The sequence below is a fragment of the Chelonia mydas genome, chromosome 17 (genome assembly GCF_015237465.2).
Source record: "Chelonia mydas isolate rCheMyd1 chromosome 17, rCheMyd1.pri.v2, whole genome shotgun sequence".
Classification (NCBI taxonomy): domain Eukaryota; kingdom Metazoa; phylum Chordata; order Testudines; family Cheloniidae; genus Chelonia; species Chelonia mydas.
This window is the reverse complement of record NC_051257.2, coordinates 7,933,340-7,955,525: the sequence shown is the minus strand read 5'-3', so window position 1 is coordinate 7,955,525 and position 22,186 is coordinate 7,933,340. Positions and strand designations below refer to the sequence as shown.

At 38.2% G+C, this 22,186-nt stretch overlaps 1 protein-coding gene across 17 annotated transcripts in view; it reads left to right on the top strand.

Moving 5' to 3' along the window:
• Positions 1-22,186, top strand: part of SYNRG (synergin gamma) — a 130,583-nt gene that overhangs the window by 46,201 nt on the left and 62,196 nt on the right. For 4 of the 17 annotated variants that reach the window (XM_037880641.1, XM_037880640.1, XM_037880632.1 and 1 more), the window contains 8 exons: positions 7,442-8,035; positions 8,439-8,602; positions 10,205-10,258; positions 11,026-11,122; positions 11,415-11,563; positions 15,309-15,419; positions 15,910-15,945; positions 17,262-21,434. In XM_037880641.1, the coding sequence (XP_037736569.1) occupies positions 7,442-8,035; positions 8,439-8,602; positions 10,205-10,258; positions 11,026-11,122; positions 11,415-11,563; positions 15,309-15,419; positions 15,910-15,945; positions 17,262-17,393 (1,337 nt within the window). In that variant the 3' untranslated portion in view covers positions 17,394-21,434. Of the gene's footprint in view, positions 1-7,441; positions 8,036-8,438; positions 8,603-9,887; positions 10,081-10,204; positions 10,259-11,025; positions 11,123-11,414; positions 11,564-15,265; positions 15,420-15,909; positions 15,946-17,261; positions 21,435-22,186 lie in introns of those variants that run through there. The other 13 variants (XM_037880643.1, XM_043531254.1, XM_037880633.1 and 10 more) reach the window with 7 other exon arrangements.

Below are 22,186 nucleotides of genomic sequence, written 5' to 3'. Positions count from 1 at the left end.
AAGTATCTTTTCTTCAGCATTATTGGAAATCTGTGTATTTTAATTCACATCAGGTTTTTTGCTGCTTTTCTAATGTCTTATTTCAACTAAACATTTCCTGTGTGAATGTGCCTTCTCGAATCTGCTTTGATATCTCTTCTGCAAATACTGACCTGCATGCTTTATTCTAATGACTCCTTTAAGAGCTCTTATGTATCACTATCTTTTGTGATCTGTAAGTCCTGCTGTGTTAATAAATATTATCTTGGCATATTTTGAAACTGTGGGGATGTGTGTAATTTGTTTGTAGTCCCGAAATGTTTGTTTTTCCTGAAAAATACAAAGTTTAAAGCTATAGTATCCCCTTAGACGGGAAGTTGCCTCTCTGCTTGTAGATCAGTGTACAATGCACTGCAGTTCCTGATACAAATTGAATTAAGTACTTTGAGCTTACTTCCTGTGCCCTTCTGAAACTTTAAATACCAGGCTAAGCTTCAAATGATTTAACTAGGGGTGTGAGAAGGAAGTTTAATCAGCTAGTTGTCTGGGGTGGAAGGGCAGGTTTGTGAATTCTAATGTTGGGGAATGTTGGTGGCTTGACAACACTGACGACTGATATAGTTTCTTCCCATGCTATAGTTATTCTGTAGATTAACAGGGGACCTGTGTCTCAATATCAACTCATATCTTAGTTTCTCTGCTGTTACCAACAAGGGTGCCAATTGGGTGGTGAAGGGTTTTATGATGTGAACTTAAGTCCCTTGGAAACTGAAAAGACAAATAAGCACAATTCAGGTATCATAGGCCACCAAACAGTCTTCCGATGCTAACTACTTTTGGTCACTGCTAACCTGGAATAAATTTGCACTGATGACCTAGAAGTGAAAGGTGCTAGTCTCGTTTCTGATTTGTAACTTTTAGTATAATTTTTATATCCCAGATTACTCAAAGTTAAAAATAGATTTGTGGTAATTACCATTTCAGAGCCCATTGTTCCTTTGGGATCTCCTAAATATTGGGATCACTAACACTTCTATTACTGATAATCTCAAGTATGAGGTATAAAAGTGATGATACTAAGCTTGCTGCATACATAGTAGCTTCTCTTTACAACTTTACTTGTAAAATCAATTTTTTTAAATGAGGAAGTAGTAATAAAGATTGAGGACTAAATGGGTGCCAAATTTTTATTTTAATTTGGACTTTTTGGCCACAAGACCTAAAGCTGGCAAAAAGTCAGTAGAAACATTTTGTTCCTCTTCATACAAATCTGGAGAAATTTTAAAGGGAAAATTGTTCCCATTTTAGAAAGCTTGTTCATTAGGTCTTGCCTTCAAACTTTTTTTTGGACCAGTGTCTAGAAGTGTCAACAATGACAGACATTAGATGGTAGAGTTCCTTTAAAATTGTATCTTTGTTGATCAGATAACCATACGTGAGTTAGGAGGAATGGGGAGTGAATGACTATTAAAATGCTTGCTAGATTTAGTTTTATGTTGAAATTTTATCTCTGGTCATGATCCATATGTCAGTAGTTTTTCGTCCCTGGTTGATGTGTAGAAGTTTAATTGCAAGATCTCACTCAGTGTAATGCTTCTATGAATACAAGTGCTTAAAAGCTTTTATGTCTGCCTCATTAAGGAATCTAACAGTTAAAAGTATAAATTTGTGTGGTTTAGTTTTCCAAGTCGAGCAATAGCGCTTAGAAGTACATAGCAATCCTCCAAAATATCTGGAGCTCTAGGATTCTACAGGCTTAAACCAAGCTGTTTCTGCTAATACAAGCTCTAAAGGGCTTTTATTCTGCTCAAACCATTGTTTAATTAAAAAAATATTTAGTAAGATTCCCTAATTCCACCGCATGGGAACGCTTTTTCTTTCTTTCATTTTAATATATCAGCAGTGAATTTGGTGCCTTCGGTAGTGGCCAGATTAATGGCTCTGAGACCTGCATGAACTAGAGTAAATTGAATAGCTCCATTGTAATCACTGGGATTATATTATTTTTCACCAGTTGAGAATCTGTCCCTTAATTCCTCCAGATGCATCCGATGAAGTGAGCTGTAGCTCACGAAAGCTTATGCTCAAATAAATTTCTTAGTCTCTAAGGTGCCACAAGTCCTCCTTTTCTTTTTAATTCCTCCAGTCACCAATAGGCACAGTAGCACGAGCCTCTGTACTGTGCCCTGGCCTGGAGGGATCACCTGAAGGGGTAAAAGTGAAGCTGTGTCTATGGCACATTCAGCCCATTTGAGCTCTTTGCAGAGACTGCCAACAAAATTGCCAATTAATGTCAATTGTGGTGTTTTTGTGACATGGGCCTCTCTCCGCTAGGAAGAGAACTGACAACTAGGTCATTTTTATAGAGATCACCTAACAGCATTCAAGTGATATAACAATTTTCAATCGCCAGGCTTGAATTCAAACCTGCAGTCTAGAGGTGAGAGGCTCCACCTGTACATATCCAAATGAATTTAAAAATATATATCCTCTCATCACCTCCTGAGTCAACATTAATATTTTCCTTTAAATATTAGTATCATTGTCGCTGTTGCTATTGAATGGTTTTCTCATAAACCATTAAACCATTGACACAGAAAACTCAAGCCTGTAAATTTTCTTCCAGACAGTGTACAGACGTAATTTGATCCATGATGGTTGAAGTAGATTATTGTAGTCAGCTCAGATGAGGGATGTCAAGTTTACATGTGTAATAGGTAACACCAGGAAACAGTTGGATAACTGTATTTCATCCTCTGACAATATTTCTATACGCTCCCTGACAGGTGGTATTCTAATTCTCATCAACAGCAGTGATGCTGGTGAGTCTTGCTGTGGCTATTTCCAAGCAGTTGCCAGGCAGGTTGTACTGTTAGAGAACATGATTTTGATAGTTTTAAAATGGAAAATGCTGTAAAGAGGGGGGAAATAAATTAAGGATAAATATTGCAAACATTTTGCTATTGTACTTAAGGTATGGGTTAACTGTGCTATTAAGATTCTAAGGCTCCCGCAAAAGTCATTGTTTTCAGTGATGAAAATACAAAGAAGCTTTTCCCTATTCTTGGTTCATTACACATTCTTTTTAATGTGCCAACACAATGTGCAATTCTGATTACATCACTGGCTTCATGGTGCATGAAGTTTGAATAAATTTGACTCTGATCAAATAAGTATTCTTATGATTGTGTTAGGTTGCTTGTGGAGATTGATAGAGAGAGGTAGGTGGAAATAATATCAATCTTTGCTTGTTGTTCATGTCATTTGTATGGATCACTAAGACCTTTATTTTCTGCTCCTGTCTAGATTCATTGCATGTCCAAATTACATTGAAAGAAACAGTGATGTTAAAAGGCTGGAAGACTAATACATTAAAGCAGTATGTTTCTGCTCCTGGAAACATACAATCCAAAATGGCTTGGTGGTAAATTATCTAGATAGGTTACAAAATTCATAGATAACGTAGCTAACACAACTGGCAGCACTTGTCCAAGGGAGAACATGAAAGCAGTTACCTTTTTACTGCCAACACTAGTGATGCATCTATATTGCACGTCAGAATTGTTGGAAAATGGACTGTGTAGCTGTTTTCACGATTCTGTTTCAGAAAAAGACAGGATTCTAGTGGAATAAAACTGTCTAAAATGATCTAGAGCACCTGTATGCTTAAATAGGTATTTAAATATATATACATATGTTTAAAACAGCTAGATATATGATCTGTGCTCAAGTCTGATCATATCTAATATAACCTAAATGGAAGCCATATGTTCCTGTTTTATTTTAATCTTACAAACTTTCTCCTTTATTCCCTTTTCACACTTGTTTCTTTCAGTAATTTGGGGATCCATACATACAGTACTGTACTTGAATTTTAGTCTGACTGCAAGATATACCAATGTCTAACGTCGGGGGCCTGCTGTGATGATTATATTTAACTATATGGGAATAATTATCATTCCGATTTTTATATTCTCATAAATATAAAAAGCAAAATATATTTTTCATCCTTTCAGAAAGAAGCCAAGAAATTACCAGCATTGCTGTTCAGGGAACACTTCCTTATTACCCTGTAATATCTTGCATATACTTTTGGTGGGTAGATTTATGAGAGGAGTAATTAAAGATTGTCTTGCATGATCCATTCATGGCTTGACTTACTTTGACAGGGCTCTTTGCAATATGTTTTTCAAAAACTGGTAATGAAATTTAGCTCAGTATAGGCTGAAATGCCGTTCAGGTTGCCAAAAATGCTAATCAGTCTTGAAAGATTAAATTATGACTTGCTATTCATCTTATATCCATTATTAAATATTTTCTGATGTAACAATTGCCAGACATTGTGATCCTCCCTTGGCAGGAAGATTACAGTACCTTGAAAGCAAAGCACATGGAAGAATTTTTTTAATGGATTCAATCTTTGCTCATTCTGTAATACATTTTTAACGATGTTTCACTCCCTTCTATTGGCTCAAATTCTGCCATTTGCATGAGTTTCTTGAATGAGGAATACAGATATTTCTTGAATAAAAGCTGTATTTGTTGAAGACAGTACTTAGTTCTTAGAATTAGTTCAGATCTACGTTAAGTGAATTTTCTCTTGACAAAATACTGTCGCTGGTCTCAACCGTTTAAAAAACAGGTTGAATTGCCACTACAGTAAAATGAAGCTTTTATTACCAGGAGTTCTAGCTGCAGTGTTTTTACTGAAGCTAATTTTTTCATTAAATTTATCTCTGGTCTCTAGGAAATAAGCTACTGCAGGAGTGATTCTTCACGTTGTCTAGTAAAACATCATTGTGCCAGTAATAAAAATACCCACGTCATGAAGAGTTCCCTTGAGTCCAACACTGAGTGGTTTTCACATGTCAGCTGCTTCTCTGTATATTAGTCTGGTGGAAGGCAGCTCAGCTGCCTTTCAGGAAAAAAGAAATGAAACTGTTTTTACTTTACACAGCAGATGAGTTAAATGAGAACCTGGATCAAGCTTTAAACCTGCTGCCTGTTACAACCATCACAAGGATTGTGACTCCATTTCCCATGGTGGGGAGGGAGAGGACTTTTGAGTGGCAATGCAATATACATACTACCCAAACAGTATTGATTTTACAAAGGGGTAAAAACCATATTTATGATAATACCTAGTTTGCTTTATGGCATTTAGAATTGCATTCATATTTTTATTTTTATTGGCTTTTTAAGAAATTGCTTGGGCTCTGTATTAGGTATAAAATAATTTTACCCAGGGTCTGTTATATTTTCTAAGGGTCCTTTCCTTTAAAATTTTACTCACGTGAGGTGATCCCATTGAAGTCAATGGGACTGCTCAAATGAGTAAGCATTTGTAGAACGGAGCTCTTAAATTCCAATCCTACATCTGAATCTATGCAAGCCAGACCCCTGTGCATGTGGCTTCAGTTGCAAGATCTAAAGATTTAATTGTTAATGAATTAAAATATCTTCTTGCTGCCTTTGCCAGGGAGATTATAGTGGAAGCTTGGTCTACTTGTTAGAGCAAAGGATTGGGAGTTCTGGTTTCTAATCCCAGCCCTCGGTGTGATTTTGAGACAGGAGTCAGATTGAGGGGAAAGAATACAATGATGTGTTCTTTTAGGATCTGCCCACAACACATGCTTCTCCTCCTTCTAAGCCAAAATGAGAAGTCATCCACAGTAGACTATGCAGATCTTCATAATATGATCATCATGTATTCTTCTACTTATTCTTATGGCGATACCATCAGTCACTCAAAAGCTTCAGCAGCCCAAATGTCATTTCTTAGGAAAAAATCTAATCTGTGACACTTTATGCCACAAAGGGGCTCTTCACTTTGTTTTGGCAGCCGTTAAACTTCCCTGCAATTCTTCCAATTGTTGGACTTCTTGATTAATCGTGTGTGGATCAGGTCAGGTCAGGAAAGCTGCCTGAAGCTCCTGTGTATTCTCCCCTTCCAGTAAAATGAATAAATGACGGCAGAAATGTTTTGTAAAAACGGGTTTAATCCTCAGGCTAGCGTAGTCAGACTGAATTAAAAGGGCAGCTGGAATGTCAACTTGTTTCCACACTATCTTTTTATTAAACCTGAACTGTTGTTACTGCACACAAGCCAGTCAGAACCAAAATGTTTATCAGAACAGCCTCTGCTAAAATGATGCTAAGAGAATGTGTGTTTGTGTTTGCTTTATCTTAAGACCATTTTACCCAAGGCACTGAGCAGCCGCTGAGTGTCTAATCCAAAATGACAATTGTTAAAGCCTGAAAACAAACATCAACCATGACTTTTTAAAAATGCTTTCACAAAAAGTATATGGCCCTTGGCTTTTTATGCCTCCACGTACGGAACAATCTCAATCTAAATTTAAAACAAAAAAGGTTGAATGAGTAACAGACAGAGCCTGGCAGAAATAAATCACTGCATAGCTTCCTTTGGTGGGCTTAGTGAAGCAAACGGAGCCTCTTGCCTCCTTACACCCCTTTATGGCAGCAACAGGACATATTGGCCCGTATAACTACTGGGTGAGTATAAATGCTTGATTGAAGATTTGTGTAATGTGGTTGGTTTTCTATCTAGTTGTCTAAATCAGTAACACACGTAGCAAAAACAAAGATCTTTGCAGCATTCTTATTTTTCCTGAAACTTGTATGCTTGAGCAACAGTCTGAGTCGTGCAGCACTTCACTCATTTATAATTCAAAGGGACAAAACTAGTGGTTTTTTACATGCCTACATCATCTTCATAACATACAGGAATATTTTTATTTATTCTTTGGGGCACATTCTGAGCAATGAAGTGGGAGGAGAAAGTGAGGCTAATAGTCAATTTTGCTAATTTGATAAAATATTTGGGTTGCTCACATTTACATTTTGCCGTCCGTTTCTCTAACGAGTGTACCACGAAAATGAATTGTCAACTTGTACAGTATGTACTCTCTGGAAATATTAGTTTTACTGAGTGTAATGTTTCTTTGTTACTGGTATGTACAATGAAGATGGTGACTTACAGTTTAATATAAAATGTTCAGGAAAACAACGAGGAGTCCAGTGGCACCTTGAAGCCATGCATCTGCAAGCCATGCATCTGAAGAAGTGGGTTTTTTACCCATGAAAGCTTATGTCCAAATAAATCTGTTAGTCTTTAAAATGCCACCGGACAACTCGTTGTTTTTGTGGGTACAGACTAACATGGCTACCCCTCTGATACTTAATGTTCAGGAAGTCAAGGTTTTACACTTAATATAAGTAGAGATAATGTATAGTTCTGTACATAGCAATTTTAAGGTTATTTTTTGTGCTAGGTCTAGATTAAACCTCATATTTAATTGTTACACCAGTGCAAACCCGTTACACCTATTCTTATGGATCTTGAAGATTTACAGCTAGTGGCTATCATTTATGTACAGTGTAGGGAGTTCTACTTGACCTTGGGAGAGTCTGTAATTGTGTGTTCTTGTTTCTCTCTCAGATATAGATGACTTAAAATGTGCTCCCTTTGGAAACTATAACAGTGGCTCTGCAGTAAGTAGCCTTGCAAGCTATGACTGGTCTGACACAGAAGACATTCATCAGAGCAGGAAGCTCTCTTCCTTTGTCCTTTCTTCAGGAAGTGGAGCCTCTTCAGCTACTTCAGTTCTTCAGAAGAAGGAGACTTTGTTTGGCAGTTCAGAAAACGTTACCATGACAACAGTTTCCAAAGTGACAACCTTTTCTACTGAGGATGTTCTACAGGATGTTAAATTTGCAGCCTTCGCAAGCTTTAAAGATCCTGGTCCCAGGTGTCAAAGTGATGATGAGACTGAAGGCTTTGGAGAGTTCTCAAGACCTTTGTCAGAAGCGAAGGAGTCAGTGACAGTTGACGCAAGCCCAGAGGTTGACTTAGCTACCAACAGTATCTTACCTGAAATGGCAAAAGAATGTGTGGATGACTTTGGAGAATTCCAAAGCGAAAAGCCAAAAATCAGCAAATTTGACTTCTTGGTGGCAACTTCGCAAGGCAAGATGAAATCTAGTGAAGAAATGATCAAGAGTGAGCTTGCTACCTTTGACCTCTCTGTTCAAGGTGAGCATGTTCAAGATGGTTCACAGCATATATGCTCCTATCTGCATATTGTGCTACTTCCATCAATGGTTAAATGAGAGATTTCTCTTTGGAGCCAGAGCCCAAAGCCCATTGAAATCAGTGTGAGTCTTTCCATTGACTTCAGAGGGATTTGGATCAAGCCCTTTTACAGTTAACTATTTTTTGTTTTATATACTGCAAGTATTGTAAGCATCGAATGGGCTTGAAGGTTGGAACTGTAGTCTCATCACCTTGCATGGGGAAGCTTGCATTGCTGTTTTATATGTTAAGTGAACGGAGAACTTCATTCTTCTGGGCTGTCAGTGCAGCACTACGCTGATTTTAAGGGCTTTTCTATTGGTATATGCTGTAAATAATTAGCTTGTAATATAATTTCTTATAGGGTCTCACAAACGGAGCTTGAGTCTGGGTGACAGAGAAATAAGTCGTTCCTCTCCTTCACCAGCTTTGGAGCAACCATTTAGAGATCGCTCAAATACTTTGAGTGAGAAGCCTGCTTTGCCTGTCATCAGAGACAAATATAAAGATCTCACTGGGGAGGTAGAGGTAAGGAATGGTCTGGAAAGCAAGTTAGGCATGGACCAATGCAATATTAAAAATATCCCAAATTCCAGCTGTTTGAGATTATAGCTAGATTTACAGTTTGGGTCATGTTCCTGAAAGGGGTGCTCAGTTCCATGCAGGTTTGGGCCCTTGGACTGTAAAATGCTTGAGAAGGAGATTTCTTGCTAGCTGTCTATAAAGCTGCATGCCACATGTATGGTGCTTTAGGAATAATAAATAGTACATTGTTGTTTAAAACATTCATGCCAGCTACCCAAACTCAATACTAGGTAAAGTCAAGATGGTATATTAGTTATACTTCTGTGGCACATCCCTGCACTTGAATAGATGCACATGTGTAAAAAACAAAGCTGTTCTAAACTGTGAGGAATTGGTAAAATGAATTTAAAGGATAATTAGCCAGATGAACTGTGGTGTATTGGGGGTAGGGGATGCTTCATATAGTTGTTTACTGTGTGAAACCTATAAATGCATATGTTTGGAAAGGTTTCAGAGTAGCAGCCGTGTTAGTCTGTAACCGCAAAAAGAAAAGGAGTACTTGTGGCACCTTAGAGACTAACAAATTTATTTGAGCATAAGCTTTCTTATTCCCTTTGTTCCCCAATTTATTTGGACAGCTCCTCTTTCCCTGAGCAGGGTTCCAAGACAGCATAGGAATAATCTTCTGTAAAAAGAATGGCTTCATGAAGTCTGCCAGTAAATAGATATTTAGAGCACCACAGTTGGTCTACTTCTTTCTGATGACTCACATCACCTCTGTGACACATTAAGCTCCACTAGGTCTATTTGGGAGGAAAATCAGTTCATGTAACTTCTCATACAACACTGCTATTTAAGATTTAATTTCCACAGTCATAAATATCTATAATCCAAACATACAATGTCCAACTTCCTTATTTTTAGTTAGAAACATAATGTGTTTTAGACACATCACTTGAAATCATTTGAGTCACTGTGATCAAGTGGTCTAAGTCTGTGTCTGGAAACCAGTAATTCCTAAAATGTAATCCCAGTGTTGGCCCTGGGTCCACGGGCTTTGGGAAATCACTTAGACTCTTAGTGTCTGTCCATACTGTATTTACTTATTGCACTCACCTATGTAAAGAATTGGTTGTAAAGTGCTTTGAAAATGTAAAGCACTCTATAAAAGTTCTTCCTCAGTAACAAATATGCAACCTTGTGACCTATGCAGCTATGGTAGGCACTTGCAGTTGGAGCTTTCAGCCATTCCGATTTCTTCTTTCGTTATTTTCAATTTGTCTTATAGCTCCTGTGGATCAAATGTTGCAGTTAAGATGCAAAGAGAATATTTACTTTCTATTGGTTGTCCTACTTGTGTGGAAAAAGACGCGAAATATTTTTTTCCCAAATCCATGCTTCAGAACCTTATGTGACGGTCTGCTGTTTTGTATGAACACCGAACCAAAATGAGAAATTAATACAAGAAAATCACATGTATGGTTGGTCTCAAATAGATTACATACTGGGAGAGACAGAATCTTTTCTGTGCCCATTCAGCTGAAGTATAATAAACTATAAAGAGGTTAGGAACAGAATTCAGACTATCCTTTTCTTTTCAAATAGGAAAGCGAGAGGTACGCGTATGAGTGGCAGAGATGTTTGGAAAGTGCCCTACAAGTAAGTATGTAACCTCTACCAAAATTACCTCCTCTTTTCTGTACAGACCACCTGATATACTGTTTCAGACTCTGAGCATCTGGACAGGGTATGCATGGACCTGTATGAATTGATTTAAAAATTAATGTGTCAATAGAAAACAACTAAGTATGTGTATATATAAATTAACCTAACCAGATAGGTCACCTTATCAAATAAAGCTAGTATCTTATTCTTCGTCACTTAAAGTTAATTTAGCCATTGCCTAAATTTTCAAGTGACTAGTTAATTTGGGCGCTTCAGTGATATCTTATAGGGGCCTGGTTTTCAGAGGGTGGAGGCTCAGCACTTTCAGAAAAGCAGGCCCCTCTAAAATGTCTCAAGGTGGGCACCCAAGATCATGAGTCTCTTTTGGTAACTTAGGCCCTTATGTTTGCAGCTACAATAGTTCTCCTCCTTGAAGTGTTGTTTTGTTGGATTAGTGGATAGTAAACGTTGCCAAACATCACTTTTAAACAAAATTCCTGAATACATGCTTACATTTCCATCAGCAAAAAGGACAGTTGAATGAAGATGAGTTGATTTCTAAACATGGCCATTCCTCTATCCTGGTCTGTATATAGTTATAAGCAAGAACAAATTAAACCCATGTGATGGACTATACCAACTCTCCTGCTAATTGCATTAATCTCTCTTTAGTACAGCAGTTTCTCTTTTTTGTTATTTTGTTTGTAAAAGTTACTTCAAGGTAAATAAACTGGTGGTGTAACCAGCATCCTTTCTGCTAGGTCATTAAGAAGGCAAATGATACCCTAAATGGAATCAGTAGTTCATCTGTTTGCACTGAAGTCATCCAGTCGGCACAAGGCATGGAATATTTATTAGGTATGTTTCATTTTCTTATGTCTCTTACATTAAGTGTGCCCCCATTTAAAATAAGAGGATGTTATTAATTGTTTCCAAATGGTGTCCTTAGCTTAATGAATTTCCAAACTGGAATGACGAGTGACTCTTTAGCCAAATGAATATAGCACAATAATTTTGAAACAGATTAAGGTGGTCACAATGTTTCTCAATGTCTATTAGGTGCTCTTTCTGAGTCTGTTTTGGGAATTTCTGGTGTGCTCTGCTTGGGAGTTAGCAACTTGCCTATAATTCTCCACTCTAATTTTGACAGGGGTTGTTGAGGTCTATAGAGTAACAAAACGAGTTGAACTGGGTATCAAGGCCACCGCAGTGTGTAGTGAGAAACTCCAACAGCTGCTAAAGGACATTGATAAAGTATGGAACAACCTGATAAGCTTCATGTCACTTGCTGCTTTAACGGTAAGGCCATAATTAAGCTGCCTCTTTGTTACAGGAACCCTCATGTTTAAACACATGGATGGAGCATTACGTATGGTTATGTATTATGACACCTTGAGGAGTCACTTAAACTCCATGTTCCTTATTTTCTCCATTTGTAAAATGAGGGTAATAGGCAACTTTGTGAATTGGTTTGAGCTCGTCAGGTGAAAAATACTGTGTGGGTGCAAGGTGGTGGGGTTGTCTCATTTTCTAATGATTTCGATAGTATATCCGCTCATCATGTAATTTAAATTAGACAAACATGAATCTAGAAAGGAAAAATAAGTGCCTTCATGACACTCCAGCAGTGAGCTTCCCGAGTTCTAGTGCTCTGCTTTGCTCTGCAGGAGACTGACTAGACTGCAAGATCTTCCAAGTAAGGATTGCGTGTCTTACTCTGGTTTTGGGAAGTGCCTAGCCCATTTTGGGCACTGCTGCAGACTAAATAATAATGCTTGTTTTGAGCTCTTTCCCTCCTCTGGCTGGAACTGCCATAGCCAGATGCAACTCGCTAGCTCTGGGGTGGAAGAGGAAGTGCTTCTCTTCTCTCACAGCTTCCTGGGCAGCCAGTTGGGAGAGCGCTGTTGATGACATATGAAGAATGGTTCTGTGTAGCTTTTAGATGGCTAGTGACTGAGAAGAGGGGCATCCGCGCTTGCAGGGAATTTAGAGGTAATGGGGTGAAGAAAGAGCTACTTGGGGCTCAGGATCAAGGCGTATCCTTCCTTGATAGGGGGGGACGGGGAGAGAGATGAACATTTAAAAATAGAAGGCAAGAAAATTCTAACTTTCCATTAAGCTTTGCCATTTTTAACCATCATCTTTGGTTGCAATTAAATACTGTGCGTGTAGAATAGAGATGAGTACAGGTATATAATGGATTTTTTTGGCAGGCACTTAACCACAATAATGGTTCAGCACATTTTGGGGGAATCATTAATTTGGGGGACATTGACATGATCCACTGTAATGGTTGCTTTGAACTCAGTGCATAGTGAAAGAGCCTTTAATCCTTAGATTAAGACCAGTGCATCATGTCCAGGATTAATAAATGCATCATTTCCACAATACTCTCTCCTATCACTGAATCCTTAATTCACAGATCCCTGCATGCAGAGTAATCATGCATATTAAAAATCCTACTGTCACATTCATCGAGAAGTAGTTGCAAGGTGAGATCTGGTATGCTGGTTTTCCACTTGAAATAAACTTTTTACAGTCCCAGAAAAATGGAGACAACAAATGATGGGCATCTCCTCTCTCCCACCTCATCCGTACCACATATTGGTGGCAAACAGATCTTAATAAAACCTTGTCAGATTCTGACTGGCTTTATCTAATGCAACAATTGATAACGTCAAACTATTGTTGCTCAGTTTTAGGACAGGTTGAGCTATCAGTGGACACCTAGGTACTACTGTGACGAGCATTCTCTCAAGGTAGATAGTTGTCATCAAAAATGCTGTTTCTAATGTAAAAGATTTCTTAACGTTCATGCAGGATTCTTTCATGTTTAAATTGGATGTAAAAAGTATTGATATATTAGTAAGTACTTCAGAGTATTTTGTAATTAGTGGCCAGATTGTGATTCCCTTTCTTTCACGCTGTAGAACCTTATTCCATTATTAGTCCTATTGACGTCAGCGGGACTACTCATGGAGTAAGCGACTCTTCAGTGTGAGTGAGAGTGTCACAGTCTGGCCTTAAGCTAGGATGTCCAGTATTCAACCAGTAATTGTTTGGTAGGTAAGCGTTTTTCCCCAGTTAAAGGCAACAAAGATGTATAGAACTTTGTCGCTGCCTTGCTATCTGATCATGATGTAAAAAGAAACCATCACTCCTAAATTGTTGAGAATCTTTGGCTGGTGTGGTGCATCCCTGTGCACATGATCCTGTCGGTAGCTCTCGTGTTTCTGTTTCAACATTCAGTTTTGCCACAACTTTGCCCACATGTGGCGAAACACTATCATTGGTGAGCAGAGCGCATGTGGGGAAAAATTCTTGCCGCTGGTGAGCAAGGCAAATGTGTTTACTAGGTTTGTGAAATGGCACATTTCGTTCAGGGTGGATCTTACTACAAAGAGAGGCAGTTTACATCAGAAAATTGAAGCCAGGACCTGAAGAAAATCTGGTCTATGAGGCTTAGGCAATTGTGTGGTGTTTCTGTTGGGGTTGAGGGAGGGCTAGAATAAATTATTCACATTTTTTCTCTCTCCTTTCTTCCATCCTTCCCTCCCTGACCCACCAACCTAACTCCCTAGTGACAATTGTGAAATTTCATCCTGAGTTACAATCAAGGGGGTTTTTTGTTTGTTTTAAACATCTGACTTCAGTATACAATTCCCAACCCATATATTGGTCCTTAACCACTCATTTACTAGCATAGCCAAATAAGGTTTTCGACTTGGGAGGATCAGAGTATTGCAGCACATCTACACTCATATTTTTTAAGTTTTAAATCAATAGCAAATGACTGGCTTTGGTTTTGTTTTAAAAAGCAGATAATGGTTCTGCTTGGTACTTAATGTATGGCACATACCTTCCTGTAAAATTACAATCATGGATTCTAAATGGAGCAGAAGTGCCAGTTAAGTACGTATGAGTCCTCTAGCTCACAGGCGTGTGCTTGAAAAGGTTAATTTTATCATTTAAAGGATTAATTTCATTACAAGGTAATTTTATGCATAGCCTTATGGTTTTTCATTGCAAATTACTGTATGACCTTCTCATTTGCTTCACTCGTGCATTTGATAAACAAATATTAGTGCCTTTATTAATTTGATTGATCTACTCAAAGATTAAAGGTTTTTTTCAGGATTCCAATTATTTCTTAAATTGTTCAGCTATGGGATTGTGATTAGAATACCTAGAGTATGGATTACAAGTATGCATCTGTTTTAGGATCACCCAGAATTTTTAAAAGCCTCTTGCATTTGTATTGCTATGCATTGCTTTTGATTGTTTAAACATTACACTTTACAACAATCTTGCAAACGAACTTCAGTGTTTATACACCACCCAAATGCAAAATTACATTGACCATTTCTCTTGTCGCCTAAATGTAAAACGGTGCATCAGGAAAGCTATACTACATACTGAGATCTCTTTTCTGCTTAAACACACAATTGTCCTTCCACTCCTTTTCATAACATAAACTAATGTACAAAATAAAACAGTTAGCCCTCTTAATTGTTGCCTGGTTTGGCCAGCCATTAATACTCAGTTGTGTACTGATATGCCCTCATTCCAGATGCAAGAAAATCCTTGACTACTAACTGCCCTTCTATGGTTAGACATTAGTGCAAAATTGTGAGTGATCAACATTGATATGGTTAACCCTAGTTACCAATCTGGAAGCTGCACTAGCCACAATGGTAATTTATCCCATGGTATCTTTATAACTGCAAATAATATGTTGCCTACCTGTGTATATACATAGAATTCAAATATTCTCTCCTCTGTTATCTAATCCTTTTACAAGTGCTTGAATGTGGTAAATTAATGTCCATGGAGATTACATAGTATGCTTGAAAATATGCTAATGGCTTTGATTAAAGTGGGCATCAATTTATGGGCATGTGTAGTATGTTATCCTTGCCCTGTGACTTCGTTTGCCTTCGTGCCCCTCCACAGCAGCCGCACCGGTAATTTGTCATAATGCGTGTGAATTTTTTTTTCCAGTGACTGAAATTGCCTAAATCCAACTGTCTCGTTATTTCTGTAGCCAGATGAAAACTCGTTGGATTTCTCTTCTTGTATGCTGCGTCCTGGGATTAAAAATGCCCAAGATCTCGCATGTGGGGTGTGCCTCTTGAATGTAGATTCTAGAAGTAAAGTAAGTGGAGGTGCCTTTATGCCAAACCCATTTTGCATTTACTACTTTAATTCTATATCTGTGCCTAGTCTATGCTCACAAACTTCCTCGCTGTATTTTACCACCGACGGTAGCAAAGGTGGAATCCATACGGTAGGCAGGCTCAAACATTGTTACTACCACATCCTCTGGAAGATTAACTCCCCTCATCAACTCTCAACAGGCATGGGAGAGATGTGACTGGTGGCAGTTGTGTATAAAGGCTGAGGCGGTAAATTCATTTATAAAGGGCAGCATGGGGAACAGACTTGGAAGCTGAGATTATTTAAAAAAAAAAAAAAGCTTGTAATGAATTTTCCATATAAAATGTACCTGTGCCTATGAAGCCAGGAGGGGGTCATTGCCTTCAATGTGGGGAGGAGGGACCCCAGAATAGAGACAGCAGTGAATAGCTGACCAATTCATATACATCAGGAGTTTTGTTGATCTTTTGGTTTCAACATTATTTCAGAAAGAAGAGAAACCTGTGGAAGAGCATCCTAGGAAAGTACGAATGAGTAAAATGATACTCTTTATAGATTCATCCTCTTAATTATGAGCGTGGAAGGCAAGACTGGTGACCAGCCTTCCGCTGTCATTCTCAATTGTACCAATCATGAACCCTTTTCTTATAGTCATTTCTGTGACTGTAACATCCAATTTGATCAACTAACACATGCTCGAGTCCTCCCCCTTGTCTTGTCTGCATGCCAGTATATTGTGAATAACTTCCTGGTTTTTGTACTACTTTTGTTGTGTGGTAGATAATTCACTGTGATGCGTTTCTGAACAACTACAGCTTCCCGGTTTCTTGTTGTGGAAGGAGAACTGTAGCTTTCATGTGAGATAAGCTTTGACTTTTTGTCTTACAAAGCAATGTTCCAGCTATTGCTTTGGGATAACACAAAGGCTATCGTGGTTTTAGAAATCCAGAGTGTAAAAGTTTTGCAGGTTCCTTTTTTTTTAACAAATTTTCAGCAGTATTCCGGAAGGTAACCCTAAGCTCTTCGAGAGAGCCTTGCAATAGGGAATTACAATGAAAAGCTGCTAGCTGTTCTGTTGTGGAATGAGAAAAAAAATTAATCTTTTCACCAAAAGAGCTTATGTAAAATAAGCCCTGTAACTGCTTTTTTTGTGGTTGTTTACTCAGACATCTAAGCACTATCTCCTACTAGCAACAACTACATCAACCCCCTGCAGATATTCTTCATCTTGTTCATAGATTTCACTCTTTATTCAAAAAGGTTTTCTTATAAAGTAGCTGCACCTAACAGAAGACACTAGACCAAACTAAGCCCTGCAGTAAGCAGGCGCAACTTTGGTATCAGAGGAGTTGCAACCTCTTAAATCACGGAGTAATTTGTCCCAGTGAATGAAATAATTTGAAGTCTATAGTTATGGGCTGGCCTAACAAGTTATCTCTGAGGTACAGTACAGTGTACTATTTCCTGCCTATAGAAGATAATTAGTGAAAGATGCATGCAGCAAGTTGGATCAGCTCCCAGGTATGAGGTCAAATGTAATACTAATCAAACCATGTCCACTACTAAAACCTGGTGTAGTGACTGAAGCTTACAACTTCAGCCATTGCAGTTGCGGATGTGGTCTGCCTTCAGAAATTCTTGCAGACTACAATGAAATTTTGCTTGCCGTTTGGCCCATTTCTGCAGTTGAGGATAGTGTCTACAGAGTGAGAGGGTCGAGGTCTGATGCTACTGTGCCTTCTTAGTGTAAACACATCCGCAGATATCTGATCTCCTCTTTAGCTCTTACATCCCTGAGCAGATGGGACTGTCACACTTGTTTCAATTTTTGTTATTCTAGGCTTTTAATTCAGAAACGGATAATTTCAAACTGGCTTATGGAGGGCACCAGTACCATGCAAGCTGTGCAAACTTCTGGATCAATTGTGTGGAGCCGAAACCTCCAGGCCTCATTTTGCCAGACCTGCTTTGAAAGAACGTACGCTGAAGGAGGGATCACGTCAGTCAATGACAAGACATGGTCTTTATGGTGGTGATGTAGGGGAATAAACACTGAAGGCTTTTTTGAGCAGTAGTTAGAGTACTGAAATGTTCATTTCTGCATTTCTTCTGTACTGCAGTGGGTCAAAGCCACTCTCCCATACGAGTTCCCCATGAAGAATTTCACCGGAAGGTTCAAGCCATCATTGAGGGTTTCAGAAATAATCAGAGAATTTTGTACTGTGGCATAAAACATGGCATTTCAACCTCTCTCTCAAGCTGAAATTGGTTAGCACTTTTTGAGATGTAGCAACTCACTGTGGTGATCAAGGTAAATTGACTCATGAGGTGGAATAGGTGTTACCGTTTCAAGAAAGAGATGAAATACTAGGCTGTGTGTGTTTAAACTGAAATGGCCCCTTAACCAAATGTATGAAATGTGTATTTGCTAACTATTCTTTCCTCTAACTTAAGTATATGAACCGAGAGTGGTGGTTTTTCTTAGATATTTGCTCCTACGCTATTAAAATGCACAAGAAGTGACAGTAACGTTCAAGGAGAAATAAGTTATTGACCTAAAAGGAATTGGATTGTTAGGCTGCAATGAGCCATTGTTTGTTTATAGAATTATTGTTCTGTATTACAGAATACATTTTATTCCTACATTTAGCGGGTTAGTATTGGGATAAAAATCATTGTGTATCTAAATTTTCCATACCATATCTTTAGGCTTCAGGACAGGCAGCTGGATTTTAAAACTTGCAGTCTCTTCTACGTGGCTGTAAGTAGTAGACAAACCTTTTTACCCCTCTATTGGATTTGTCCTATAACTGCAAACATAAGGGGATATACTTTCAAAATGATGTATTATGCATTTAGCCCTCTGTCCTTTGTTATGTAATCATATAACTAAATTGCTGCACATCATGTTGAAAATCATACCCCACTAATATCAAATGCCCCTCCTATATATTTCACTATATATTTGTGGTGTATGAATATGCTTTTCTTGATGGGACTCCTCTGCATATCTCATGCAATTTAATATTGTCTGTCAAGGCTCTTTACCAGACTCTCAGAACTGATGGCACTGGTTGGCTTTGAGTTCGCAGTTCAGATATTAGCTTTTTCACACTGGAATTTGAGATTTCCCAGCAGACTGCACAAATGCGAAATACATGGGGGGCTTTTTGGCCGGTGCTGCTGTCTGGGCAGTAAGATATTAATGTATCAGGCTATCAGAAAATGTTACTCACAAATCTAGACGTATAGGGCTCTTTCCTTAGAGACAACATCAAGATGACAGTGCAGAATACAAAAATAAAATAAGTTTGCTGTGAAGACAGCTTCCCAGTTCAGAAAGAACATAACGGTTCTTGAACTTCTGAATTACTAATTGCTTTTCAGAATTTTTAATCCAAAGGAAATGTGCTTTTATTTCAAAAGGGCCTTACCACTATATGGCCTCTTAGTTTTGACTCTCAATGAGGAAAGCAAGAGTTGCTGTTTGTTTCCTCGGTACAACTGATGATTTCATCGTTCATTGATTTATTGTAGTTTCTCAAACAGACCTTGAGAGAAGCTTCCTTCTTTCCAAGATGTCATCAGCTGCTCAAACCAAGCCTTGTCTCTGTTCTAAGTAAATAGCTACTGCTGACCTGTGGTTTTGATTTCCTGTGAACAAAATTGCATAGGTGATGGTTTGTCTAAAAGGTTAGTTCTAGTCACAGATTAATATATACCAAATGAAAGATCTTGGCTAATAAGAATGCTAAGTGAATGACCCTTATTTGCATAAAGTAAATTTAAAATCTTCCTAGTCTCAGAAACCTGCTTATTCATCTAATGGTAACATACTGCGCCTTCTGGTCTCAGACCCAAGTTAATCAAGTGGCAGCTTTTCAATAACGTAACAGTCAGCACCCACCTTCTGCTGCGCAAAGTTTATCAAAGCAACCTGATTTCTGATTGAATGGCCACTATTTTACTAACTAGTCGTGTTGTATAAGTGCAATAGACCTCAGAACAGCTCTTTGACAAGATAATTGTCCCCCTCGGCAAATACTACTTGCGTCACCTTGACCATATGCTTCTTGCCATGCCATATGCTGCTATATAGTCCTCATCATGCCTTGTGCTTACTGATGCAAGTAGTCCCACTGACTACTATAGGACTTACAGTAGTAAGTTAGCAGGATCGGACCCTTAGGCCCTGATTCAGCGAAGGACTTAAGCAAACACCTGATTTGTACCTCTGAAAGCAATGGCACTATTCACATGCTTAAGTACTCTGCTGAATCAAGGCAATAGCTTGTATAAATACTGTACTGGGACAAGGGAAGCCTTTTATTAGCGTAGGCTTTCTCCACGGCTCTTCTTCTTTTTTCAACCCTCCTATGAGTTTTAAGAGCATGGTCCAAGCTAAAGTAGCTACAGTGTGGAAACTCTACTGCAAATTTGTATTCCAAATACAGTACAGTTCATTGCACTGTGGCAAAAGTCTATTCTAATTACATTCTTTTTTTAATGTACCCGCTTGTTAAGCAAATACGTTGTCTCTGTTAGAAGTATCCAGCATGTCTTTGGCACGTAAATAGAGGGAAAGGGCATTTACGAGTATAATTACAGTAGAGCTTATCGGAGTATGGCGTTACTTGTCCCCTGCTCTGTACAGAATGGGAAAGAGGCAGGCAATACTAAAGTGATCATGTCGAGCAAAATGCATATTTCTAAACACCTTCAAAGGGTTCTCATGACGTGAATGTTTTACATTTAGATACCACTGATAAGGGCATTATACAAGAAGGATCATTCCACTTACATATCCTAGTCATTAAAATGACTCAGTGTTGCATTCAGCTTCTGAGCTATTATACTGTTAGCCAAGGGCCCAGTGTCCTTGGAAACTGTATCCAAGGTTACAACATTTTCTACACTGGATTGTATCGGACCATTTTCCCTTCCTTTCCTTGAGTGTAGGTTAACGCACACACTGAGACTTTTAGTCTTGGCCTGTGGTGTTTTAGAACTGTAAATGAATTTCTTTTTGGATGTCTTCTGTTTCATTATCAAAATTTGTGAAAGTGAATATTTTTAATGTACATATTCTCTGGATTTGCCTTGGGATTGCCTAAGGAAAATTATTTTTATTTGTGTTTTGTGTGTGTCTTGATTTTTAACAGGTTATTTTCTTGGTTAATTTAAATTTTTTTCTATACTGTGCTCCATAGGTTCCTAATGGTGCAGTTTGACTAATTTTCTCAGTGGAAATATACTAAAGTAATCTTTCCTTCCAGTACTTATAGGCATTAGGGATAAATCAAACTGTACCAAGATCTCTCTTGATAAACTGGTTGTCATGTGAATTTTTAAATACCCCAGCAAGCTTTCTGACCTCTCTTTTTGTTATAAAGTGTTTTTTATTTGTTACATGTGAATTATTACATTCTGCACTTGAACATTCCAGTGAATTTTCAGCCCCAGCAGCAGTTTGTTTCTACTTAAGTTTATTTTGAAACTAAATTAAGTAGCACTTTCTTGGAAAACCATGTAGTAAATGTGAAGTTACGATGACATACGGTCTAAGAAAAGGAAGCTTGTGAAAACCCAAGAAATATATTCTTTCCTAATTAGTTACATGTTAAATTAATGAGACCTGGAACAGAAAGGATGCCTTTTCAATAAAAGCTGCTATTGTACGACTACTTTTCCTTAAAGATCTTTTGCTCTCTGGGCCTTCATTTAATTCTGATTCTCAATGTTAAAATATAAATGTAATAGTTGTATTTCTTCCTGCATCTGGGTGAATATACATTTCTCTTGTGTAGATGGCTTTGTGATTAGTATAGTAGTGGATCCTCTTGTTTTAATTTGTGATGTGCTGGAGTAGTTGCCGGTATTTTAAACCTGGTAAGAATAGTTTTTATTACTTTACATTTTAATATGATTTACTTCACGTATTCTTGCAACAGTTTATAAATGCTTTGTTGAATCTCGATGAAATGTTGATCTCAATAAAGAACTCTATTTATGACAAATCTGTACGGTGAATTGTTGCAGGATGCAGCCAGTAGACTGTTGCAGTGTGTTACTGATTCACATTGACATCTCACCCTTCATACTCTGAGAGAGCGCCTGGCTATGTGTTTAGGTGGGTTCTGATGGGACTTTTCCACTCAAATACAGGAATGGGGTGGAATCTTTCCCACTTTGGTGGGGGATCTGAGAAGCTTCCCACCAGCAAAACATACTTGGGAACTGCATTGATCTTTATTTTAAATGTTGTGCAGATACTACATTTTGAACTCTGTTCTTGTTTAAATACAGATGAAACAAACACTTTGAGAGCTGACATGTTGAGTTTGGTGGTAGCATTAATAAGTACCTGTGTCTGGCTCTGACTCGGCAAAGCACATATATAGTTAAACATATGGTTAAGTGCTTTCCCGGGTCAGTTGATAACAATGCACCCCATAGGTCTACACTAGACTGGAGTGATTTTTTTTTTGGTCTAGTGGCCAAAGATGCCATTATTTCTAAGCTATATCCATAACGCCCAAAGCACGGTTACCGATAAGTCACTTGTACCCATAGGTCCTATGATAAAAATGCAGCCTGGAAGAAAAATGATTGTGCTGTCATAAGGTCTCAAGACTGCTTAGTCTATAAGCCTTGACATTGGTTTGATAGTACAAAATTAGGAGCAACTCAGTAAATTTTAACATGAATACGTTTATGCTGTGCCTTTTAGCATAACAACTGGGGCAGGCCTCCTGATTATGCTGT